This window comes from Lineus longissimus, chromosome 16 (assembly GCF_910592395.1).
Source record: "Lineus longissimus chromosome 16, tnLinLong1.2, whole genome shotgun sequence".
NCBI lineage: Eukaryota > Metazoa > Nemertea > Pilidiophora > Heteronemertea > Lineidae > Lineus > Lineus longissimus.
The window spans coordinates 11,373,490-11,395,149 of record NC_088323.1 but is presented as its reverse complement, the minus strand read 5'-3'; the positions used below and the strand labels follow the sequence as shown (position 1 = coordinate 11,395,149).

Sequence of the window (21,660 nt, the reverse complement as noted above, 5' to 3'; positions counted from 1 at the left end):
CATACGTGGTCCTGCGCTAGAGTGGTTTAGATCTTATTTGACAAACAGAACCCAATGCGTCCAGATCAGTGACACTCGTCCAACGGCCCGGGAACTGTCTTATAGTGTGCCTCAGGGATCTGTGCTTGGCCCTATTCTGTTTCTCATTTATATCTTACCGCTAGGACATCTTATTGACCAAGGATTCACTCTCCGCCATGGTTATGCTGATGACACCCAGCTATATATCGCCCTACCGATTCGCTCGGCGGACCAGCGGATACTCCATCTTGAGGACTGTCTTCACTCTGTCCAGAAATGGCCGACCGAGAACAAACTTAAGGGCAATCCTGCCAAGACTGAAGTCAAGCTCTTTGGGTCACAAAATTCTCTGAACTCACTTAACATTCATACCCTGTCAGTTGCTGGCACGGAGGTTATTGTTACAGCAGACCCTGTCAGAAACCTTGGGGTCATGTTCGATCAGACACTGTCTATGTGTTCACGTGAACCGGGTGGTTCAGTGTGCAACATTTCAACTCAGAAATATTGGACGCATGCGAAGGTTTCTGACAGAGGCTGCCACTAAACTTCTTGTTCACTCAACAGTAATATCCAGGTTGGACTACTGCAATAGTCTGCTTGTTGGCATTGAAGATAAGGTGTTGAATAAGTTCCAAAAAGTGCAAAATCTTGCTGCACGCATAGTTACAAGGTCACGTAAATCTGACTACATGACCCCAGTCCTTAGGTCTCTCCACTGGCTACCTGTTCACCAGAGATTCCAATTCAAGGTTCTTCTACTAGTCTTTAAATCTCTGAAGGGACTTTCACCCACTTACATCTCAGAACTCCTGCCATTGTATGTGCCTGGACGATCGTTGAGGTCTGACGACAATGTCTTCTCAGGATCCGCAGGTTTCGCCTTCGGACATATGGTGGCAGGAGCTTCACAGTCCAAGCATGCAGGCTGTGGAATAGCCTCAGTCCTGATCTGCATAATGCAGTTAGTGAGCAAATCTTCAGACGGGGTCTTAAAACGCACCTTTTTCGAACTTGTTTTGGACCGCATTAGAGCAATTCTAAATTGGATTTTGCGGGTATAAATGTAAATTTATTATTATTTATTATTATGTAACTGTAATGTATGGTAAATAATGTAGGCCCAGTTCATGCAGCTCCTCACGTTTTCCGTAAAGACTGAGAATGACAGTTTTATTGTTCATTAAAAATACCTCGCAATTCCAGCAGACTACTTCGTCGCTATCATTTGTGTACTCTGACCAGTGTAAAGGTGTACGATATCATTGTTATTTTGACAAGAAACATGAGAAAACATCAACTTCTTGTGAAGCGGTCCGCCATGTTTCTTCATCTAGCGTTCGGGTTTATTTTGATTATGCCGATGATATTTATAAATACAAAGAGGCTATTATTATAACAAAGTTTTGTTTGGATTTCAAAGTCATTCTCCTGTAGTTGTTATATTTATGTGTAATAGATAATTGTGAAGTAGGCCTATTACGATTATTTCATTCTGATGATTGGGAAGAATTTTTTGCAACACCGTTTTTTGTGTATAAAATGTACTAGGCCTATGGCGTTCATGTGTGTTTTGATCTTCAACTTCGATTCAATGACTGAACAAATTTAACGAGACAGAAAGCCAAAAACGGTAACACTTCCTATGTAGAAAGTTACGGGAGTCATCCCTCACCGAAAGGCAGTGCACTGAAAATGACTGCATCACACTGCTTTCGACTGAAACCCCCACTGCATATGACTGTCTTAGGCATATCATTTTTTCTTAATGTTTTAAAACCACTGATTTTGACTGAAAGACCACTGCAAAGCACTGCCACTTGCATATCATTATGAACGACGTATTTCAAAAACACTGCCTATGACTGAAAGACCACTGATTTCCACTTCTCCATCTCTGATCAAATCCCGTGGCATTTTCAACATGACTGAAAACCACTGCTTTATGACTGTTGAGATTAAGACTTGATGGCAGTGTAAAGCAGTGGTAATTGCAGTCAAATTCAGTGTTAAATATCACCCATAATGCAACCTGAGACAGGAAGCTAGTAAGTTTGAATTTGATAGTCAAACATTCAAGAAATCATGGTAGCTCTTCATATTTCTTGATATTTACCCGAATTTCAATATGAGAAGAGGGGAGTTTTAGTCAGTTTGAATTGGAACACATAATGAGCCAAATGAATGCAAAAAGGGTAATCTAGACAGACACTGAAGTTGTATTTTCAGCAAATCAAGAAGGCTGTAGGCCCTATAGGTGTTAATTGTAATGTATGCATACACTGCAAATTATCTGCATGGGAGCTCAATACACATCAATCAGTTAGATCATTATTCTACAGGCCCCGTGCAGTTACTTTATTTGGACGTCAATTTGATCTAGCTTTAATCCCTGACATCACTGACAGTAGCTACGTGCCATGTGTCGTTTCAATTGTCTAGTAACCCATCTGACCACTGTCATTATGACAAAGTTTGCAATGACGTAGGTCAAGGACGTGAATTTGTCATCTTTTTACTGTGTCACGTCATCATGCAATGGCGATGTCCTCTATTTGTGCAGATGACGTCATCACTGCCATATTGGACGCAAACACACCATCTAAAATAGGACAGCAAAAGTAACAGTTCGCTAGAAGTTTTTGCTTTTTCGAACAATTTCTTTGGTTGTCATCAGCACAGGGGGTCACGTCCCCCAAACCTCTCTCGGCATCCGTGCCTGCATGCCATTAAATAAATTATTCATATTAACACTGAAAATGACTGCTCCCTCCAAGAGGTTTTGGAAATGGCAGTCAAAATCAGTGGTGTTTCAGTGTGGATTCAGTGTGCTGCGAAATATTTAAATTAACACTGAACCCCACTGCCAGCCCTGTGCATGATGCATAGTGGGGAGTCATTTTCAGTGTCAAAAGCAGTGGAAATCAGTCAGCCTAAATATTTAAATGAGCACTGCTTTTGACTGCCTTACCACTGATTTTGACTGTCTTACCACTGCTTATGACTCCCTAACCTCTATTTTTGATTGCTGTATAACTGTATGCTTTGGTATTGCGTGACTGAAAAACACTCCCTATGACTGCTTTCCACTGATTTCAACACTGCCATAAAAATGTGAGGTAACACTGCAACCTGACTGAATCCTGACTGATATCACACTGCCTTTCGGTGAGGGATTCTATACTATGACTTTTCAAATATCAGTTGTCATGGCCAATTGTACAGCAAATGAAGAGAAAATACAGAGAAAAATCACCCTGGTTTTCTGTCAAAACTTCCACCGTACATAGGTGAACTGAGCGCATGAATCTGGGTTTCTCTACGTGTCTTTTATCGGCAATATTAATCAGAATTAGACAACATAACCCCACAAAACGACATTTTGACATTGAGAATCAAAATATAGGGAAATACATGTACTACTTTCTAACTGCTCGTTATGAAAAATTTAGATTGGAAATATGTTTTGAAGCGAACGTACTCACTCTATATACATTCGCAAAATGGCTTCATTTTATCAGCCTCGGCTGCAATGCCTTATGTGTAGGGCCTTTCAGTACATTACAGAGACAGGTATGATGAGGCCGTTTTGCCACTTTTTAAGCTGGAAATTGTCGTCTGGTCAAATCTGCCAATTACTGCCAATTACGGGGCGTTTAGTCTTTCTGCTGTGAATACCTATAATCCTATCGAAACAAGCGTTCAAAATATTGGTATCCTGGCACATTTTCTGGCTCAGCTACAGCAAATTCGGATGAAAAGGCAACTATTTTGCTGGAACTACTTTTTGCCAGCTCCAGTACAAACCATAAGCTCCGCTGGAAGCCAGCGTATCTAAAAAGGCCATGGATATTTCGTGGATAGAAATTGGTTAAGAAACATTTTACATGTATAGTATATACACATGCACTAGGTTCAATCAAAGTCCGTATGACATGTGATGCATCCTTGCTTTGAGTACCTTTCGGCAAAAATATTATTGAAAACACGTCACTAATAAACAAGATATTGTATCTTTTACATTTTCAGTTTTGGCCCCCTGGTGGCCAAGTCGAGATCATATTTTTAAAAATTTCGGTGTGGCAGGTAATCTGACCTAAAGGGTCATGTAGACGAAGTTTCAAGTTGTTAGCTTTAGTGCTAAAGAAACGTGCCATTATTACACTCAAACGGCCAATTTATGCCATTTGACATATGTGACCTTGAAAATTAGGTCAAATCAAAAACCCGTAAAATATGTGATGCATCCTTTCTCTTGAGTACCTACCATAAAAAATATCATCGAAAACAAGTCACTAATAAGTGCGATATTGCACTTTTTACATTTTTTAGTTTTGGCCTACTGGTGTCCAAGTCGAGAATCAGATCATTCCGAAATTCATTGTCGGAGGTCACATGACGTAGGGAGTCATGTGTACCAAATTTTAAGTTAATAGCTTTAGTGGTCAAGAAACATGCCAGAGTTACACTCAAACGGCCAATTTATGCCATTTGGCCTCTGTTACCTTGAAAATTGGTCAAATCAAAAACCTTACGTGATTTATCCTTGCTAGGAAAACCTTCCATAAAAATGTTATCGAAAACGAGTCTCTTACAAGAGAGATATCGCACTTTTTAGATTTCCACTTTTTGCCCCCTGCATAGTGGCCAAGGGAAGAATCAGATCTGACCGAAATTCAGTGTCAGAGGTCACCTGACTTGAGGGGTACCGTGTACAAAGTTTCAAGTGGTCATGAAACGGGCCACTGTTTTTGAAACATGATACAGACAACAACGACGACAACAACGGACAACGGTGTTGTATAGACTCCCCTACGGTGAGCCCAAAAGGAATATTTTCAACTGGTACGGTGGGGTTTTAACAACTCCTTGAATAATGTTGAATTCACACATCTATACATGAGCTCTAGGAACGCTGTCAATTAGCCACTCTTGGCATGCGCACTGGCTGTTTTTTTAAGCTCGGGTGTAATCATCGGTGAACAACTTCGCTAGCTCAACAACAACTGCACTGAATATTCATTGCACCCACTCTTGCCTCTGAATGTGTGTTTATAAATTTCTGTTTGTGGGCAACCACGCTGTACCATTAGTATGCTGTGCCAACGTTAATGAACACAATTAATAAGAATAATAATGAAGAACTTGTACAGCCGAATAAACCCCAATCAGTTTGGTAGTTGAGTAGATTGCCCTCAATTGGAACTGTTTGTAGGTGGTATTGTTGATATGTTGTCATGTAATTTTTTTAGATGAATGCCAATTCAGGAATCATCTCAAAATATTGAAGCATAAAAAAACAAAACATTTTTGTCTCTCCCCAGAAATAAGAAACAAGGGTGGTATTTTGGTTTCAATTTGAAGCCCAAGAAACCCAAAGAGATTAAAATGCAGACATTGCCAACATGTCCCTCCAAATATCCCTTAGGGAAAACTATCACCATAGTAAATCTACAATTAACCATGGTAAACAAACTGCAATTCACTATGGTTAATTGGGATGGAAAAATATTTCACTATGGCAAGCATGGTTAATTCTTTATTCACCACTGTGGTAAATTCTAACCATGGTAGACACTGAATTCATCATAGTAAGGAATTTAGAATTCACCATGGTGAATTTGATATCCTTTTTTGTAAGGGATGTTCTCCCACAAAAGTGAAATCACTAGGTCTTTTTCAGTCCAGTGTAGTAGCAGATGATGCCTTACCTGGTGAGATCATCTAAACGTTTTTCTACATCTTGTGGACTGGCCGAAGATGGTCGCGTCACCTGATCATCAACAACAACCACTGGTGTTGCCACCTGCATGGCAGTGCTTTCATCAAATTGGGAGTGACTGGAAGGGCTTGACACAGGTAATGTCATGCTTGAGGTGGATTTGGGAACACTTGAACTACTTGTACCTGAAACATATCAACAGGAATCGCCGTCAAAACAAACCCGATATTGATTTAGGTAAAATGGGGTATTTGTAGCCCCGGTCTTAGTGTAGCCCCTTGCAAAGTTTTTGATTCATATTCCGATAACTATGGACTTATTCAGCCAACCTGTTTCTACGGACGCCGCCCCGCCATGTTTTGTTTCACTTGCGGTAAGCAGTTCCGGAGCGCGCACTGCCTGTCGGGTAGGCGGGCCGGGACTTTGAAATTAATATTATTATTTTGTTCTGGTTGAGTGAGTTTTTGGGCGTAATCCTAGTCGACCATATTTCGTGGAGTTGAGAAGACGTTTTTACTGCACTGCCGTGTTCGTTCAGTGTTGTCCTGTTTTTGTGCAGTCCTGTTTTGTGAGCGTGATGTGGAGTTTTATTCTATAGGATTTTTAATGGGTCGCTACAAGTGCCTTGCGGCACTGTAGTCTTCTTGAAGGACCGCGATAGGCCTATTCTGTCCAATAGGCCTCACCTTTGTAAGTAGTTTTTTGGTTGATTTAATTCAGAACTTCAAGCACATCGTTGACGTTAAGTATTTATAAAACCAAAAAATAGTTACATAGAGAATAGAATTATATTTAGAAACGTGATATAGTTTCATTTGTGTGATGTATTACCCTCCGTTAGTAGAGGGCTGTGTTAGATTGTTGTTGACATAGAGGAGGGGGTTAGAGTCATGGGCCAAGAATTGATTGGAACGTGCTGTCTAGGATACCGACACTGTGTCTATTCGTGAGAGTAGTATCACCCTGGCTTTATCGAGGTTTGCTGCAACATATAGTCGATAGATGGTGCCCGTGATGTCTGGATCGCTGCGAGTATATAGATGAGTACTGTTAAGAGTCTCGCCTTTAGGACGTCCACTCGCTGATTATAGATGAGAATAGTCTCGCCCTTTTTGACGTCCCGTTCCGTTGTTGCAGAATATAGTTCCAGAACTACTCTTTGACACTAATAGTATCACTAGGCCAGCATTGACTTCGTCATCGTTTCGTTTGGTCTAGTGATAGGCTAACCCTCTGTAATTATGCAACAACCCGTTATATATATATATCAATTATGTGTGTGAAGCACTACGTGCTGCTTATATTGGCTTAACGCCACAATTTACCGAACTCGACCATGATTTAAATAATCTTGCCCTCTGGGCGTATAATCCAGAGTGTTACCAATCAGAGGATATAGTGCCGCTCCACGCCTGAGGTCGTGACTTGTGTACGTTGAAGCCGTCTTGCCGAGGGGACTTCCGTGTTCGATAGTCACTACTTGACTACTGGGATTGGAAACTGGTGCCGTCTGGCGAGGTCCAAGAGCAGCAGATCGACTTCCGGTTCGGTGAGTAAAACCTAATTATCTCACCTTTCGTCATCGTAAAAACACAACCCAAGCATGGATATGAAAGAGATGACTCTTGAGTATGACAACAAAAATAGTTTTCCATTATGCAACACATTATGTAAGATGCTTGGGCTATAAGAAGTAAACAAATCGGACACATGCACAATTGTTACGCATGAATGCCGTTTCAAAAACAATGGCAGGGGATACGCTGGTGTAGAATTCTGTTATGTGGCTGGGACAAGGGTTGTCGGGTCTCAGGTGGCATTGGACACATTTTTTGACGTGAGCATTGATAGTTTCAGATCCTGGTCTAGAGGGTGGGACGCTGTGAATGTCTTTATACATCTTCTGGAAGACCATGACTTGCTCTTCTAGGGTGTGATGCAAGGATGCTGCGAAGGTCAGGGGTTGAGTGGTGGGTAGAGATAGCAGTTTAATTTTTCTTGTGGACAGTGTACCAGAAGGCTCTGGGGCTCTAGATGTGGGTGGTTTGATCTTGTTTGTCCTGGTTTGATGTCCGTCTTGATTTCCTTCTGAAGTCTGTTGATCGAGGCCTAAGTGATTGGGTCTCGGCGGGTGATGTAGTTCCTGCGAAGTTTACAGTTTTACTTGATTTCATTGATGATCTGAGTGGGTATGGTTGGTGAACATGATTGGTAGTCTTGGGAACCGTTCTCTGGTCGGCAGCTTGGATGATGTTGGTGATGGTTGTGATGGCTTGATCGATGGACTGGCGGTTGGCTTGGACTGGTGGCAGGGTGTCGATGTTCTCTCTGATGAAAGCTTTGTATTCATCCCATCTTGCTTTGTCAAATACTGGCTTGGGCTTGTAAGTGGATTCCAGAATGGCGGTGGTGATTTCGATATCAGCTGACATGGGTTGGCGATCACTTTACATAGGATCGTGTATTGCGAAGTTGGATAGGAGTGGGAATGCCTCTGTGTGTGCAAAGTATGTAGTTGATGGATGATAGCTGTTGTCCTTGAGCCCGAGGAAATCTGGATTGAAATTGGGGTGTCATGAGTTGAGAAATCCAATAGTTAAGATGCGCTTGTGATTGGTCAGCTCGATTCATAGGAAATCTTTTGGGAGCTGATTTTCTCTAAGGCATAAGGATAGTAGTCCCATGGGAGGGGTTTTGGGTGGCTTTATCTGGATGGTTATGGCTTCGGTTGGGTAGTTTGTTGGTAGTTGTCCAATTTGGTGACTGGGAATGGCCGACTTTATAAGGACTGTGATGCCGTGGTGTTGTCCTCTGGTGTAGGGTAGCTAACAGCTGGTGTATCCCTTGTAGTTGATAGGACTCCACTTACTTCGTCTGGCGTCCTCAGGCCTTGCCTTTTGAAATTTACAGGAGAGCTATTGATCACTCTCAAACAGCATGCTAGCAGAGCTAATCACTCTCCCACCTCGGAGTGTCAATAGCTCTCCGTGAATGGTCCCAGGATCATGGTCACCAACCTTGTACAATGTGTCTACGTTACAACTGTTTCATGCATGTGTGACTGCTCCAACGCAGTGGGTTAAACTAAACAATGGGAAGAGCCAAACTGTGTAATTTTTAGACATAATTGACCAGCCTCACAGGGCTATAAATAGCCACTTAGTGCGAAAATAAGTGGTGGGAAAGATCGTCGATAGACCATGCAGTCTGGAAAAGATACCAAATAGTCGCCGATATTTAAGTAAATATCTCCTTAGTGGAAAGGAATTAATTATCCTACTTTATTTCATTGGAAAGAGTATTCTGTCTGGGACACAAACAAATAAAAATGATGTAAAACAAGCTGCAAGTTTTAGAAACATGAGCGGCATATTTAACAATCTCCTGGTTTGATGAAATATTGAATTCGGCAAAAAAGTCCCACTCCGAGTCCCAGGGATACGTTTCACATTTTGAACTCTTATCTAAAATTCTTGTTCAACAGTCACATAGTATAAACTATCAAGCAAAATACCTTTCTAAACACCATGATGGACATGCAATAATAAATGCATTTCCTTTGCAGTGGGTGGATGTCAAAGCAGGTGATGCTACTGCTAGTTCCTTCTTGCCAAAAACATTCTAAAGGTGGCGCAGTAGTATAACTGCGCAGCAAGTAGGTGTTCATGGGAAAAGCCATGTCGGCTACAAGTTCATAACTCAGTAAATATTCATCCAAAATATTTGTCAAAGCTATGATTTCGTAGCTTGAGACTTGTACTTTTCAACAACTTGAAATGTGCTTTTGATTCGCTTTGTAAGCGTTGGAGGTACGGACAGAAATAAAATAATTTGCTTTTTACTATATAGTTTCCAGTATAAAGTACCGTAGACTAGCGAGGAATGAATCATGTCATTGAATGTTTATGAGTTGATAAAGAGTGATGAAATAGTTTATTTCAGAAAAAATATCGTCCGAAAATAGGCGAAGAGTTTAGTGAATCGCGCTGAGGGCATGCCTAGAAATAATACATACACAATCGATATCTGGATAAATCTAAATTCACATTTATTTATAACTGCAGGATGATATACTCACATTTGACTGGCAATGTATTCATTTATTGCGTGTCAGCATATTGTACACGAAAGAAATGTAGGCCCACACGAAACATGCATAGCTAGCTAACTGTACGCCCCCGGCCAAGAGACCTGGCATGCCCAGCCCGGTGACAACAAGAAGGCCGGCTGTCGGCGAGGCGAAGACATGCTCAACCTTGACAGCCTGCCAAGTTTCGAATATTTCCAATACCTTCATGAATATGGTCAGTGAATATCTAGCAATCATATTCACATAAAGACTCACCTATCAATCGGTACATAAAATACAAACTTGACTGTACAATCTTCAGGGGATCAATCAAAAGCTCAAAAAACGAGTCCGTCAAAAATGCGGTACATCCTATAATATTATATTATAGTTTCCAAACAATTACAGTGCTTACGGCTCTTCCAGTCAATGGGCACACTCTCTCTTCTGAGTGGTGGGCTCTTCCAAGGTTAACACAAGTTACTCTATATGCGGGAGGTCGAGCAATAGGCGGCAAGTGGCAGGGAATTCCTACACAGGTGCTATTTTTCTCAATGGAGAATACCTTTTGAGACGAGTAACAAACTTGTCAAAATAACAATTTCAACGAATCTGATATAGCCAGAAAACAATAGGGTTCTTGCCGGGGTATTTTTCTGCCAATACTGACATTTTGAAAGCTTTAGCTTTTGTCTTTCGTGAGTTTTCTCTTAAAGTTGGGTATCAGTAGTCATCAGGTAGTTGGAGACAGAAAGAGAGAATTCATTCAAACCAATGAACTACTGACAGAGTAGTTGCCTCAGTTAATTAAAGTGACGCGGTGAGGGGTGATGAGGATTGACCAAAAAACAAAAATGGTATTGCCACCAAAAAGCGGTGAAAAAAGAAAAATTGTACTTAATATTTTGTTTAATGTTCTTTTTTCTAATTAAAGTGACGATGTGAGGGGTGATGAGGATTGACAAAAAAAAACAAAAAAATCATTGCCAGCAAAAAGCTGTGAAAAATTGTACTTAATACATGTATATTGTTTAATGCTCTTTTTTTAACAGCAACTACGTGTCCTGCAACATATCTTCTATTCATAGCTGTGCAATGTCAATTATTTAAGTTTTTATATGCCATGTCACCATGGCCATATAGGACATCGGTGTCTGGGGGTACTAATTGGTTGGGCATCTAAGGGGTTAACAGCACATTTAAAATGTTTAAAATATGTCTGTACTTATGTATATACCAGTGGCTTTCCTCTGTTGGGTTGGGCTCTGTTCCTGCTCGAGTAGGGGTGCAGTCTCCTGCTGACTCTTGCGTCTCTGCCCAGTCACAGCACTCACCACAGCATTCACACTTGACAAGGCTCCTGTAAGGAGAGTGATATGTTTTACTTTTCTTCGAAATAAGTCTCAAATCATCAAAGGAGAATAATGTGCGAAAGGGTTGCATAAAGGGTTTAATAAATGGCCAAGGGCCATTGTGCTCACCGTATACATATTCTGGTTAGGAATTCATCCTGGATAAGAAACATGCCACATATATAGTATATAGGTCAAACCAAAGTCGGTATGACATGTGATGTATCACTGCTGGGATTAGTTACCATAAAAATATCCTCCAAAACAAGTCACTCACATGTGAGATATTGCACTTTCCACATTTTTGAGTTTTGGCCTCCTGGTGGCCAAGTCGAGAATCAGATCGGATCGCAATTCGATGTCCGAGGTTACATGACGTAGGGAGTCATGTGTATTAAATTTCAAGTTCACAGCTTTTGATGTTAAGAAACATGCCATAGTTACATTCAAACAATGCAGTGTTGTCTAATTTCCCCTACGGCGAGCCAAAAACTGAAATTTTTAAGGTCTTGTGCCTGGATGTCATGATAATAAACAGTACATAAAAAGATGTCACAGCAGAAATAATGTCTTCTTCAAGGACCTTGAAGAAGACACTGTAGGGTCGAAATATAGTCTCAACAAATTCAGCTATGTTGATCAACAAACAGGAGGCCCAAAGGCCTGCATACAGCTAACATACGTCAATCAATATAGACAACATGGAAAGTATAGTAGGTCTCTTTTGACCTCAGTTGTTAACATATTCAGATGCATACGTCATGCATACATAACAAAGGAAAAAAACGACTGGACAAATAATGGCAAAACATGCCACTTTATTAGTGAAAATTAATAGCTTGAGCCCTATGACCTTGCAAAGTATTGCCTCGACCCTGTTCGCCGATTTTAGGCACAGTCAGTGCTCGAGGAACTTTTATTGATTTCTAACTGCAACCCTGAAATATGCCAGCAATTATAGGCCTTGGTTTTCAATGGTCCGCTGATTTGCACCCATAAAATTTCGAAACACACTCTAGTGGGCACGTGTTGTAAATAGCAAACAGACCGACGTGAATGATAGAGTTTCAAAATGTCAAGCAGTTTTTCTCCACTTTTATAAAACATTATTCAAATTTTGAAAATGGAAATGTGCAATTAACCAACTGGAGCTTGTCCGTATAACCGCGGATTTTGGGTTTTCTAGTAGATTTTCGCAAAATTTCCGAAATAGAGAAATTATGTAGAGTAAATCCTACACTTTGTTAATAATATGCACAATTATAATTTCTTTTTGACAATCGGCGGTTATACGGACGCTAGAAATGGCTGCGTCCTTTCCAACAGTATGCGACAGAGCATGTTGATATAATATTGTTCAAGGTGATCAATTTACCTTCCCAAAAAGACATTTTTTGGGGCAATCCAGAAATACGATCCAGTTATTTAGGGTGAAAGTTCACTGAGATGCTTCATACAGAACATACCATACCATAATTTTTGTTGAATCAATGTTATACCTGAATTATAACGAGTTGAAGTTTGGCAGTTTTGCACCAAGCAAGGGTATAGATCGACATTAATAAGTACTATGACTAATGGATCTAAATTGGGTGTCAGAGGTTATCTGAGCAAGAGGGTCAAGTGTACCAAGTTTCAAGGTTAAGAAACGTGCCACTGTTACAATCAAGTGGCCAATTTTAGCCATTTGACCTCTTTGACCTTGAAAAGTAGGTCAAATCAAAAACTCATAGGACATGTGATGTATCCTTGCTTGAAGTACGTAAAATACCTAAAGTACCTACAATAAAAATATTATTTCACCTGACCTAGGTGGTCCTGTGTACGAAGTCACGTTTATAAACACTAGTGGTTAAGAAACGTGCCACTCTTTTTGAACTAGAATACACACGACGACGATGGATGGCGGACACAGCGGTATTGTATAGACTCCCCTACGGTGAGTCAAAAATATGATCACACACAAGCTTCATGGCACAGTGGGTAAGATGGTATGAATCAAGTGCCGAAGGTCCCGAGTAAGAACTCGCTCGAGGAGTTTATTGTTTTTTCTTTTGTAGAAAGCCCCTCTGTGACCAGTCTCGTCAATGAACTTGTTGTTCATGCAGTCTAGGGAGACCAGTCGCTGGCTGTCTATCATGATTCAAGTGCAGTTTGTCGTTTGGTGGTCAGGCGTTTGTGTTTTCTAACTTGGCCGCTTGGGTGACATATTATGAGCCCGTGTCAGCTTAGCCTACCATTAAAATTTATGCATGCATGTCAGCTTTTCAAGTGGGATCAAACTCACAAACTTTGGAGTTATACATGTGCAGGTATTTCAAATCAAGTTAAAACAAGCACAGCATTGAATGTTCCCTTGTGGTGGGGGCAATCTCGAAAAATATTTAGTTTAAAAATCCTTGGTGGTATCTGTGTATATTTAGGTCTTACTGAAATATTGGTAAAATATAAAATGAAAGAAATTTTAAGAGTGGAATCGATAAAAGTTTATTTCAGACCTGACTGAAAATTATGGTTCAATGTGGACACGACTGGGATTTCAATGAGTTGGGTCTTCAATTCAGTAACAATTCATGTGACCCTGATGAGATTAGGCCTACCCAATGGAAGTTCTCAGCCAGCTACAAAATTCTGTGGAGGAGTTCTTAGGAATAATCCTTATCATTGAGATCGAGTGCGATCAATGATCCTTCCTAGAAGCTGAGGGATGGCCCAGCTTTAACTCCTCGATTACGATTCATGGGAGTACCTTGGGAGTCATTTGAATTTTGCATGCTCCTAGCGGGCTCTTTTTTATAATCAATGAGCCTTCAGTTAAGGCCATTTTTTTATTTGACCGGGAAAGCGACAAACTTCCCCCCTCCAGAAAAACCTAAGTGGATCAACTCGTTAGGTTGCAATAGGGTTAAGGGCGAAAAGGAATTTTCATGGTTTTCAAGAAGCGCCATCTATGGGCAAGAAAAATTGCTGAAATCGAAAACTCACGTGACATATTGTGAAACTGTGTCAGCTTAGCCTATCATTAAAATTTGGTAAAAATCGGACAAATATTAAATGAGTTCTAAGACTTTTTGTGTTTTTTGTTTACGCCCCTGGTGGCCAAGTTGAGAATCAAACTTGGCCGATTCTTTGATGCGACACGCCTTTGGCCCACCCTCTATCATCCTGAGCTTCAGGTTTTTGATACTCCTACGTCCCATACAAAACCCTGAGAAAATCCATTAGAATCGACAGCGAAGGTCGGCTGTTCTGATAACCTGATACACTGTGCGTAATGTATGTATATATAGTGTTTTATATGACAATAAAATGTATATGAATAAAGTTTAAGATAATCCTATCGTTAAATCGTTTTATACTTCATCGATTCTATGCTGTTAAACATTGTGTAGACGTGTAATTGTGTTTTAATTAAGTAATGAAATAAATTTGCAGCGGGGTGCGCGCAATACGAAGGAACAGCACTGAAAAATTCAGAATTTTCATAAATACCTGGATGTTCTAAAAATAGCAGCTAATGAAAATACGCGTTTCATGGAAATTTAACTAACCTACCTCGGACCCGAGCCCTATGGCGCAAAAGACTATACAATTGATAGTGCATCTGAGAGCATTAATTCCTGGGTCCGTGGTTTACGAATTTTCCGAGACTCAAATACAACCGACGCTCTGATTGGGCGCTTTTTTTTCTACCGCTACAATCCGTCTGAAGGGCATGGATTTCCCCAGGGGTTTGTAATAGCGAGAGCTGGAGCATATGGAAAACCACTGGGTGCCGAGGATGACCCTCTATCAGCACACTCAATTTCATGCCAAAAGATTTTGTCATTATGAAGTTACAGAGCGGAAGGCAATTTTCATGACGGGGGAGAGAAATAGCTGAAATTGAAAACTCTGATGACATATTATAAACCCTTCTTGGCTTAGCCTACCGTAAAAATTTGGTAAACATTTGACATATATTAACCCTTTAGCTACCAGAGATCCCAATATTTTATTCCATAGTTTCACTGGGATTTCTAGTACATTTTCAGTTTTCAACAGCCTATTAGTTTTTGGAATAAAGAGATACAAAAAATATAATATCATGTATTACAAGTTATATTTATTTGAAAGCTTACATTCATGGCTACATGTTAGAGACACTAGTAGTCCAAATTAACCCCTTGTGTTCTCGGAAATTAACCCTCTAACCACCAAATACAGTATTACATGGAAAAATGAAATAAAGGGTTTTCAGGGTTTTATTTTATTTTATCAGCTCAGTTTTTTGTTCTTTTCACACAGGAACACCTTTCCCAAGATCATGAGCACATATTTGGCATTTTTAACCCCCTGTTCCGCAACTCGTAAAACGGTAAAAAAGTGGTATAATTCCAGAAGAAATTACATAGCAAAATCTGCTTGGAATAATTTTGGTAAGTGCTCAGCATGATATATTTGACACATAACAAGTTGGAATCACACAGTATACTGGTAATTAACCCCTGCTGACCTACAGAGAATTATTAACCCCTTCTGACTGATCAGCGGAATCAGGAACTGATAAGTCTGAATAAATTGTGCGGTGAAATGAAGTTCCACATCTATCTTTCAAACATACAATGTACTAGAACCAGAGTTTGAGAAAAGGACAAACAATATTGTCCACTTAGAACATGTTATGAAATTCTTGAAAACATCCAGCAGTTTGGCAAAGATTTACCTGGCATGCATCACACCCAAAGAATGTCTCAACGCAGCGGCCACTTGGTGCACGGCGCTTTTGCTTGAGGCACTGTACACAGGCCCTTCTGCGTCCAACAAAGCGTACCTTGGAGTGTCCTAGCATGACATTCTGCTGGATGGTTTCAAGAACATCCCTTTGAACCCCTGCAACAGCCGATACTCTTCTCCTGGAAGTAAAACCATTCACAAGCTGGTGTATCAAATTCAACTTGAACTTTTTCAAAGAATACTTCCTCTTGACCCTGGGCAGTGGCAGGTTACTTTGTACTCACAGAATGTAGGCATTGACAATGGCCACATTCAGTAATGCCCAGAACAGATATTTCCACCACTTCTTACCAGTTCGCCCAACTTTGTAACTGCTCTTTCAATACCTTCAGTTGATATCCATTAACGCAACTGCCTTCCTCCAACGGTGTTCAAGTTGTTTAGTGAGTCATAAAAGTATATCAGGGTAAACCTACTCTTGAACACGTTTTGTTTGATATCAAACACGGATGACACCTTTCGCTGTAACCGTCTCCAAGTAGGTCAGTTGGTAATGAAAATGGGTGAGCACAAACCTACTGTTCATTATCTTTAGTTCGATACCAAACACGACTACTTTAGCTATAACAGTCTTAAAGTAGGGCAGATGGTCATAAAAGTACGTCAGTGCAAATCTCTCCTTCATTACCTTGAGTTTAGATTACTTCTTGAGACACTGCCCTATCCCCTCCCATAAGGCTACAATGCAGTCTCTAGATTGTGACATGAGGCATGATGCCGTCTCTAACATCACCCTCTCTACTCTCATATCAATCAGGCTACAATGCGATCATTTACTTGATTGTGACATCAGACATGATGCCGTCTCTTGCATCACCCACTTCTCTTACATCAATAAGGCTGATTGTGACATCAGGCATGAGAACGTCTCATACATCACACTCTTCTCTTATATCGATAAGGCTACAATGTGGTCACCTACTTGATTGTGACATCACCCTCTTGTCTCCTATCATTCAGGCGACAATGCGGTCTCTTACTTGATTGTGACATGAGGCATGATGACATCTCTTCCATCACCATACACCTTGCCTGACCTCTTCTGAAAAGGTGCTTGACTTTCAGTTGCAAGTTGCGATAATTTTCATGTAGAAACAATTTGGTTTCCTGGTATCAAATGATCAGACGCAGTGCCGTTTTTACACTGGCAGATAAACTAAACATAAAGGACTCCAACTGCGCCATGGATAATTTATTTTCTTAAACATTACCCTCTCTCTCGACCCGGGGTCGAGCATGACACTAGTATAAGGGTTAAAGGTTGCATGTTCTAGAGTTTAGGTTCAATAGGCAAGCTTTATTTTTTAATGTTATAATAAATAAAAATTCAGAGATGCCTATTTAATTTCAAGGCTTCTTTATTCAATCGACTTGTATAATACAGTAAAACAAGACCAAAACTTGAAGGACAAATCAACTAAGATACAGTGTCTTCTTTCCCGATCCTGTCAATCACATGGCTGACTGGTTGATTGGTTTCGTGTCACCAGTTCTACAGCATGCACAGCAACACCACTTTGCCAGTGGAGACCACCGGAATGACTCGTAGATAATAGACTGCATCATCCTGTAAACATGAGAAAAAATAGCACTTTGTAAAAAAACACCATCAAAATAAGATATTTATTATTAACATTACAGATTATGTTACAAAAATAATGAGTAGTCTGTGCTGATACGCGAAAACCATGAGAGGATATACAACCCTGTATGGCTTGCTGTTCATGTTGGTGGTAAGGTAAAACATAAATGTACAACAAGAGGCCCAAGGGCCTGGCGCTCAGCTCGATGACCTAATAACACAGGACTGAGGGTGTAAAGTAGTAAATATCGGCTTTACACTACTGTTTGAAGGTCCAGAAAACATGTTATACCATTAAAATTTCCAATGCAGAGCTGCCAGCTGGATAAAATATGATTGAACTAATCATCCATGGTATGTAAATATTACAGGAGGCAATGGAAGATATCCCTAGTTCAGTATGTTGTATCGGTAGCTTTACAGACAAGAAGTGTCAGAGAGGATGTGACTTCTCCATGGACAACTGTAGTATGTCCAGGCTGGGTTGTACAGCACAAGGATACAAAATGCTGTCTGTAAGTGTAATTGAGAGCTATCCTGATTTAACAGAGGTCAAAATAAATAGAAATGACCAGTTTGGGACTAACACCACTGTCTCTTTTTTAATAATGTAGAGATTACAGGAGTAAACAAAATTGATTTTATTGAGAGAAATTGACCTGTCCTGCAGGTGATTGGAATTTACAAAGGGTCATTTTTCATGACATTGCGCTCTACTTCGTATCCCTAGTGAGTCGATCGGGAACTAATCTATTTTTATTTAGACCAGCGATGACGTCATTTCTGGTGATTCCCTACATTGTCCAATGAGCGCTTTTTAAAGTGTGCCATTTGGCATACATTAGCATGCAATATATTTTATCAGCGCTGCCAACTGCCGAACATAATGCCGTAGCTCCGTCAATTTTGAATCAATTTTTATGGGAGTAACATTATTGTGTTGCTTGGAATGTTTAATTTGTACTCATGTAAGAATCGTAGTACTAAAAACTAAAATGCAAACAGAATCATGCTGATTCACTGCACATACTGTGTGCACTTCTAATATCGTTTTCACAGAATTGTGGCCAAATTTTCAAGAACTAATTTCTGAAAGTCCCTAAAGACCTTATGACTACCCACTGAAAGAAACTAGTGATAATATCGCCTACTTGACTTCTTTTTAGCAGAAAATTGGTTACCGTGTTGCTAAATCAATCTTCCATCTTTAGACTGGTCACAGTGGGTTTGCTGAAATATAGCCTGGTTCCTTGGCCAATTCCATGCGCAGAATACAACTGCGCAACTATACGTCATAGCCCAGGCTTTTGAATCGTCAAAAATTCAGTTAAATGTGCCTGTAGCGCCAACTGGCGGTTAAAACTAAACTAATTCGATTACAAGTAAAAATGAAAAATTATCAAAAAATATTCAGCCAGATGTGAAAACAGTATTTCCTCTGTGGACCGAGGTATAAAGGAAAGAAGTTTAAACTTCCCGATGACCTCATTCGCTTAATGAAGGTCGTATCGCGCAGATTTTTGGTTTTCTGAGTTCATCTTGGGTTACGCCTAATTTAGCAGTGTCAACGAAGTGCCTAGGCCTCGCGGTTACAAAATGCCCAAAAGTGACACGGAAGGAAGGACAGACACCATTCCCTTAGTAATATTACCAGCATTGCTGACTTTGTCAGCCGAGCTAAAAAAAGATCAAAACTTTTGTGAAAAACTAGTGAACTGGGGGGGGGGGGATAAAATAAAGTTAAATTTGAAGAAGTTCACACTTATTTACTAACGTTCACCTTGGTAGAGATTGGACACATGGCTTGCAATGCATACTTTACTTCCCTGCACATATGTTGCAGTGTATTGCATTTGTTCATGTACCGGTATCGGGTATGTAACTGTAATGTATGGTAAATAATGTAGGCCCAGTTCATGCAGCTCCTCACGGTTTTCCATATCAGCATAGACTGAGAATGGCAGTTTTATTGTTCGTTAAAAATACCTCACAATTCCAGCAGACTACTTCGTCGCTATCATGTGTGCACTCTGACCAGTGTCACTATCAAAGGTGTACGATATCATTGTTATTTTGACAAGAATGAAACGGCCAGGGGCCATTGTGCTCACCGTATACATCTTTTATTAGGCAGGATCATGCTTAGTTTAGAGGTGAATATGGTGAACACAATCAGGCATGAAGACTTTTTTTAGATGTGTATTGATGTCAAGTAATAAGACAGGGCAGTATATATAAGTTTATGATCCAACCAATAATTGTCTATGACATCAACAAGATCAATATCGTGTGATTGCTAAGAGTCCCTGCAATAAAAAATTCATCGAAAAAAAGTCATTAATAAGCGAGATATTGCACGTCCTACTTTTTCAGTTTTGACCCCCTAGTGGCCAAATCAAGAATCAGATCAGGCCAAAATTCGGTGTCAGAGATTATCTGATGTAGGGGGTTACATGTACCAACTTTCAAGTTCATAGCTTTAGCAGTTAAGAAACGTGCCATAGTTACACTCGAACGGTCAATTTACGCCATTTGACCTCTGTGACCTAGAAAAGGAGGTCAAATCCAAAAATCATAGGAAATGTGATGTATCCTTGCTAGGAGTCCCTGCCATAAAATTTTATCGAAAACAATTCACTCAAATAGGCAAGATATTGCACTTCTTCCTTTTTCCGTTATGGCCCCCTGGTGGCCTAATAAAGAATCAGATCAGGCCAAAATTCGACATCAGACGTTATCTGATGTAGGGGGTTATATGCACCAAGTTTCAAGTTCATAGCTTTACTGGTTAAGAAACGTGCCATAGTTTACACTCTAACAGCCAATTTACGCCATATGACTTCTGTGACCTTGAAAAGTAGGTCAAATTGAAAACCCGTAAAATATGTGATGTATTCTTCCAAACAGTACCTACCATAAGAATTTTATCGAAAACAAGTCACTTATAAGCGAGATATCACACTTTTTAGATTTCCACTTTTGGCCCCCTGGTGGCAAAAATTAGGAATCAGATCGAACCAAAATTCAGCGCCAGAGGCTATGTGATATAGGGGGTTATATGTACCAAGTTTCAAGTTCATAGCTTTAGTGGTTAAGAAACGTGCCATAGTTTACACTCTAATGGCCAATTTACGCCATATGACCTCTGTGACCTTGAAAAGTAGGTCAAATTGAAAACCCGTATAATATAAAATGTATATTTGCTATGAGTACCTACAACAAAAGTTTTATCGAAAACAAGTCCCTTATAAGCGAGATATCACACTTTTTAGATTTCCACTTTTGGCCCCCTGGTGGCAAAGTTAGGAATCAGATCGAACCAAAATTCAGCACCAGAGGCTATGTGATATGGGGGGTTATATGTACCAAGTTTCAAGTTCATAGCTTTAGTGGTTAAGAAACGTGCCATAGTTTACACTCTAATGGCCAATTTACGCCATATGACCTCTGCGACCTTGAAAACAAGGTCAAATTAAAAACCCGTATTATATAAAATGTATATTTGCTATGAGTACCTACAACAAAAGTTTTATCGAAAACAAGTCACTAATAAGCGAGATATCACACTTTTTAGATATCGACATTTGGCCCCCTGGGGGCCAAACAGAGAATCAGATCGGACCGAAAATCAGTGTCAGAGGTCAGCTGACCTAGGGCATTCTGTGTACAAAGTTTCAAGTTCATAGCCCTAGCAGTTAAGAAACGTGCCACTGTTAGGATACGACGACGACGACGACGACGACGACGACGACGACGACGACGACGACGACGACGGACACAGCGCTATCGTATAGACTCCCCTTACGGTGAGCCAAAAATGAGAAAACGTCAACTTCGATGATGTTTATAAATACAAAGAGACTATTCTTATAACAAAGTTTTTTCTGGATTTCAAAGTCATTCTCCTGTAGTTGTTAGATTCATGTGTAATAGATAATTGTGAAGTATTATTATGATTATTTCATTCTGATGATTGGGAAGAATATTTTGCAACACCGTTTTGTATATAAAATCTACTATTGTGTTCATGTGTGTTCTGATCTTCGACTTCTACTCAATGACTGAGTAAATTTAACGAGACAGAAAGCCAAAAACGGTAACACTTCCCATGTAAACAACCTACGGGAGTCATTCTATA

At 40.1% G+C, this 21,660-nt stretch overlaps 1 protein-coding gene across 7 annotated transcripts in view; it reads right to left on the bottom strand.

The window, feature by feature from the left end:
- The window catches only part of LOC135500896 (potassium voltage-gated channel subfamily H member 6-like), a 600,170-nt gene that overhangs the window by 98,871 nt on the left and 479,639 nt on the right, over nt 1–21,660 (bottom strand). For 5 of the 7 annotated variants that reach the window (XM_064792608.1, XM_064792610.1, XM_064792612.1 and 2 more), the window contains 2 exons: nt 11,038–11,172; nt 5,733–5,928 (listed from right to left, as the gene is read on the bottom strand). In XM_064792608.1, the coding sequence (XP_064648678.1) occupies nt 5,733–5,928; nt 11,038–11,172 (331 nt within the window). Of the gene's footprint in view, nt 1–5,732; nt 5,929–11,037; nt 11,173–21,660 lie in introns of those variants that run through there. The other 2 variants (XM_064792609.1, XM_064792614.1) reach the window with 2 other exon arrangements.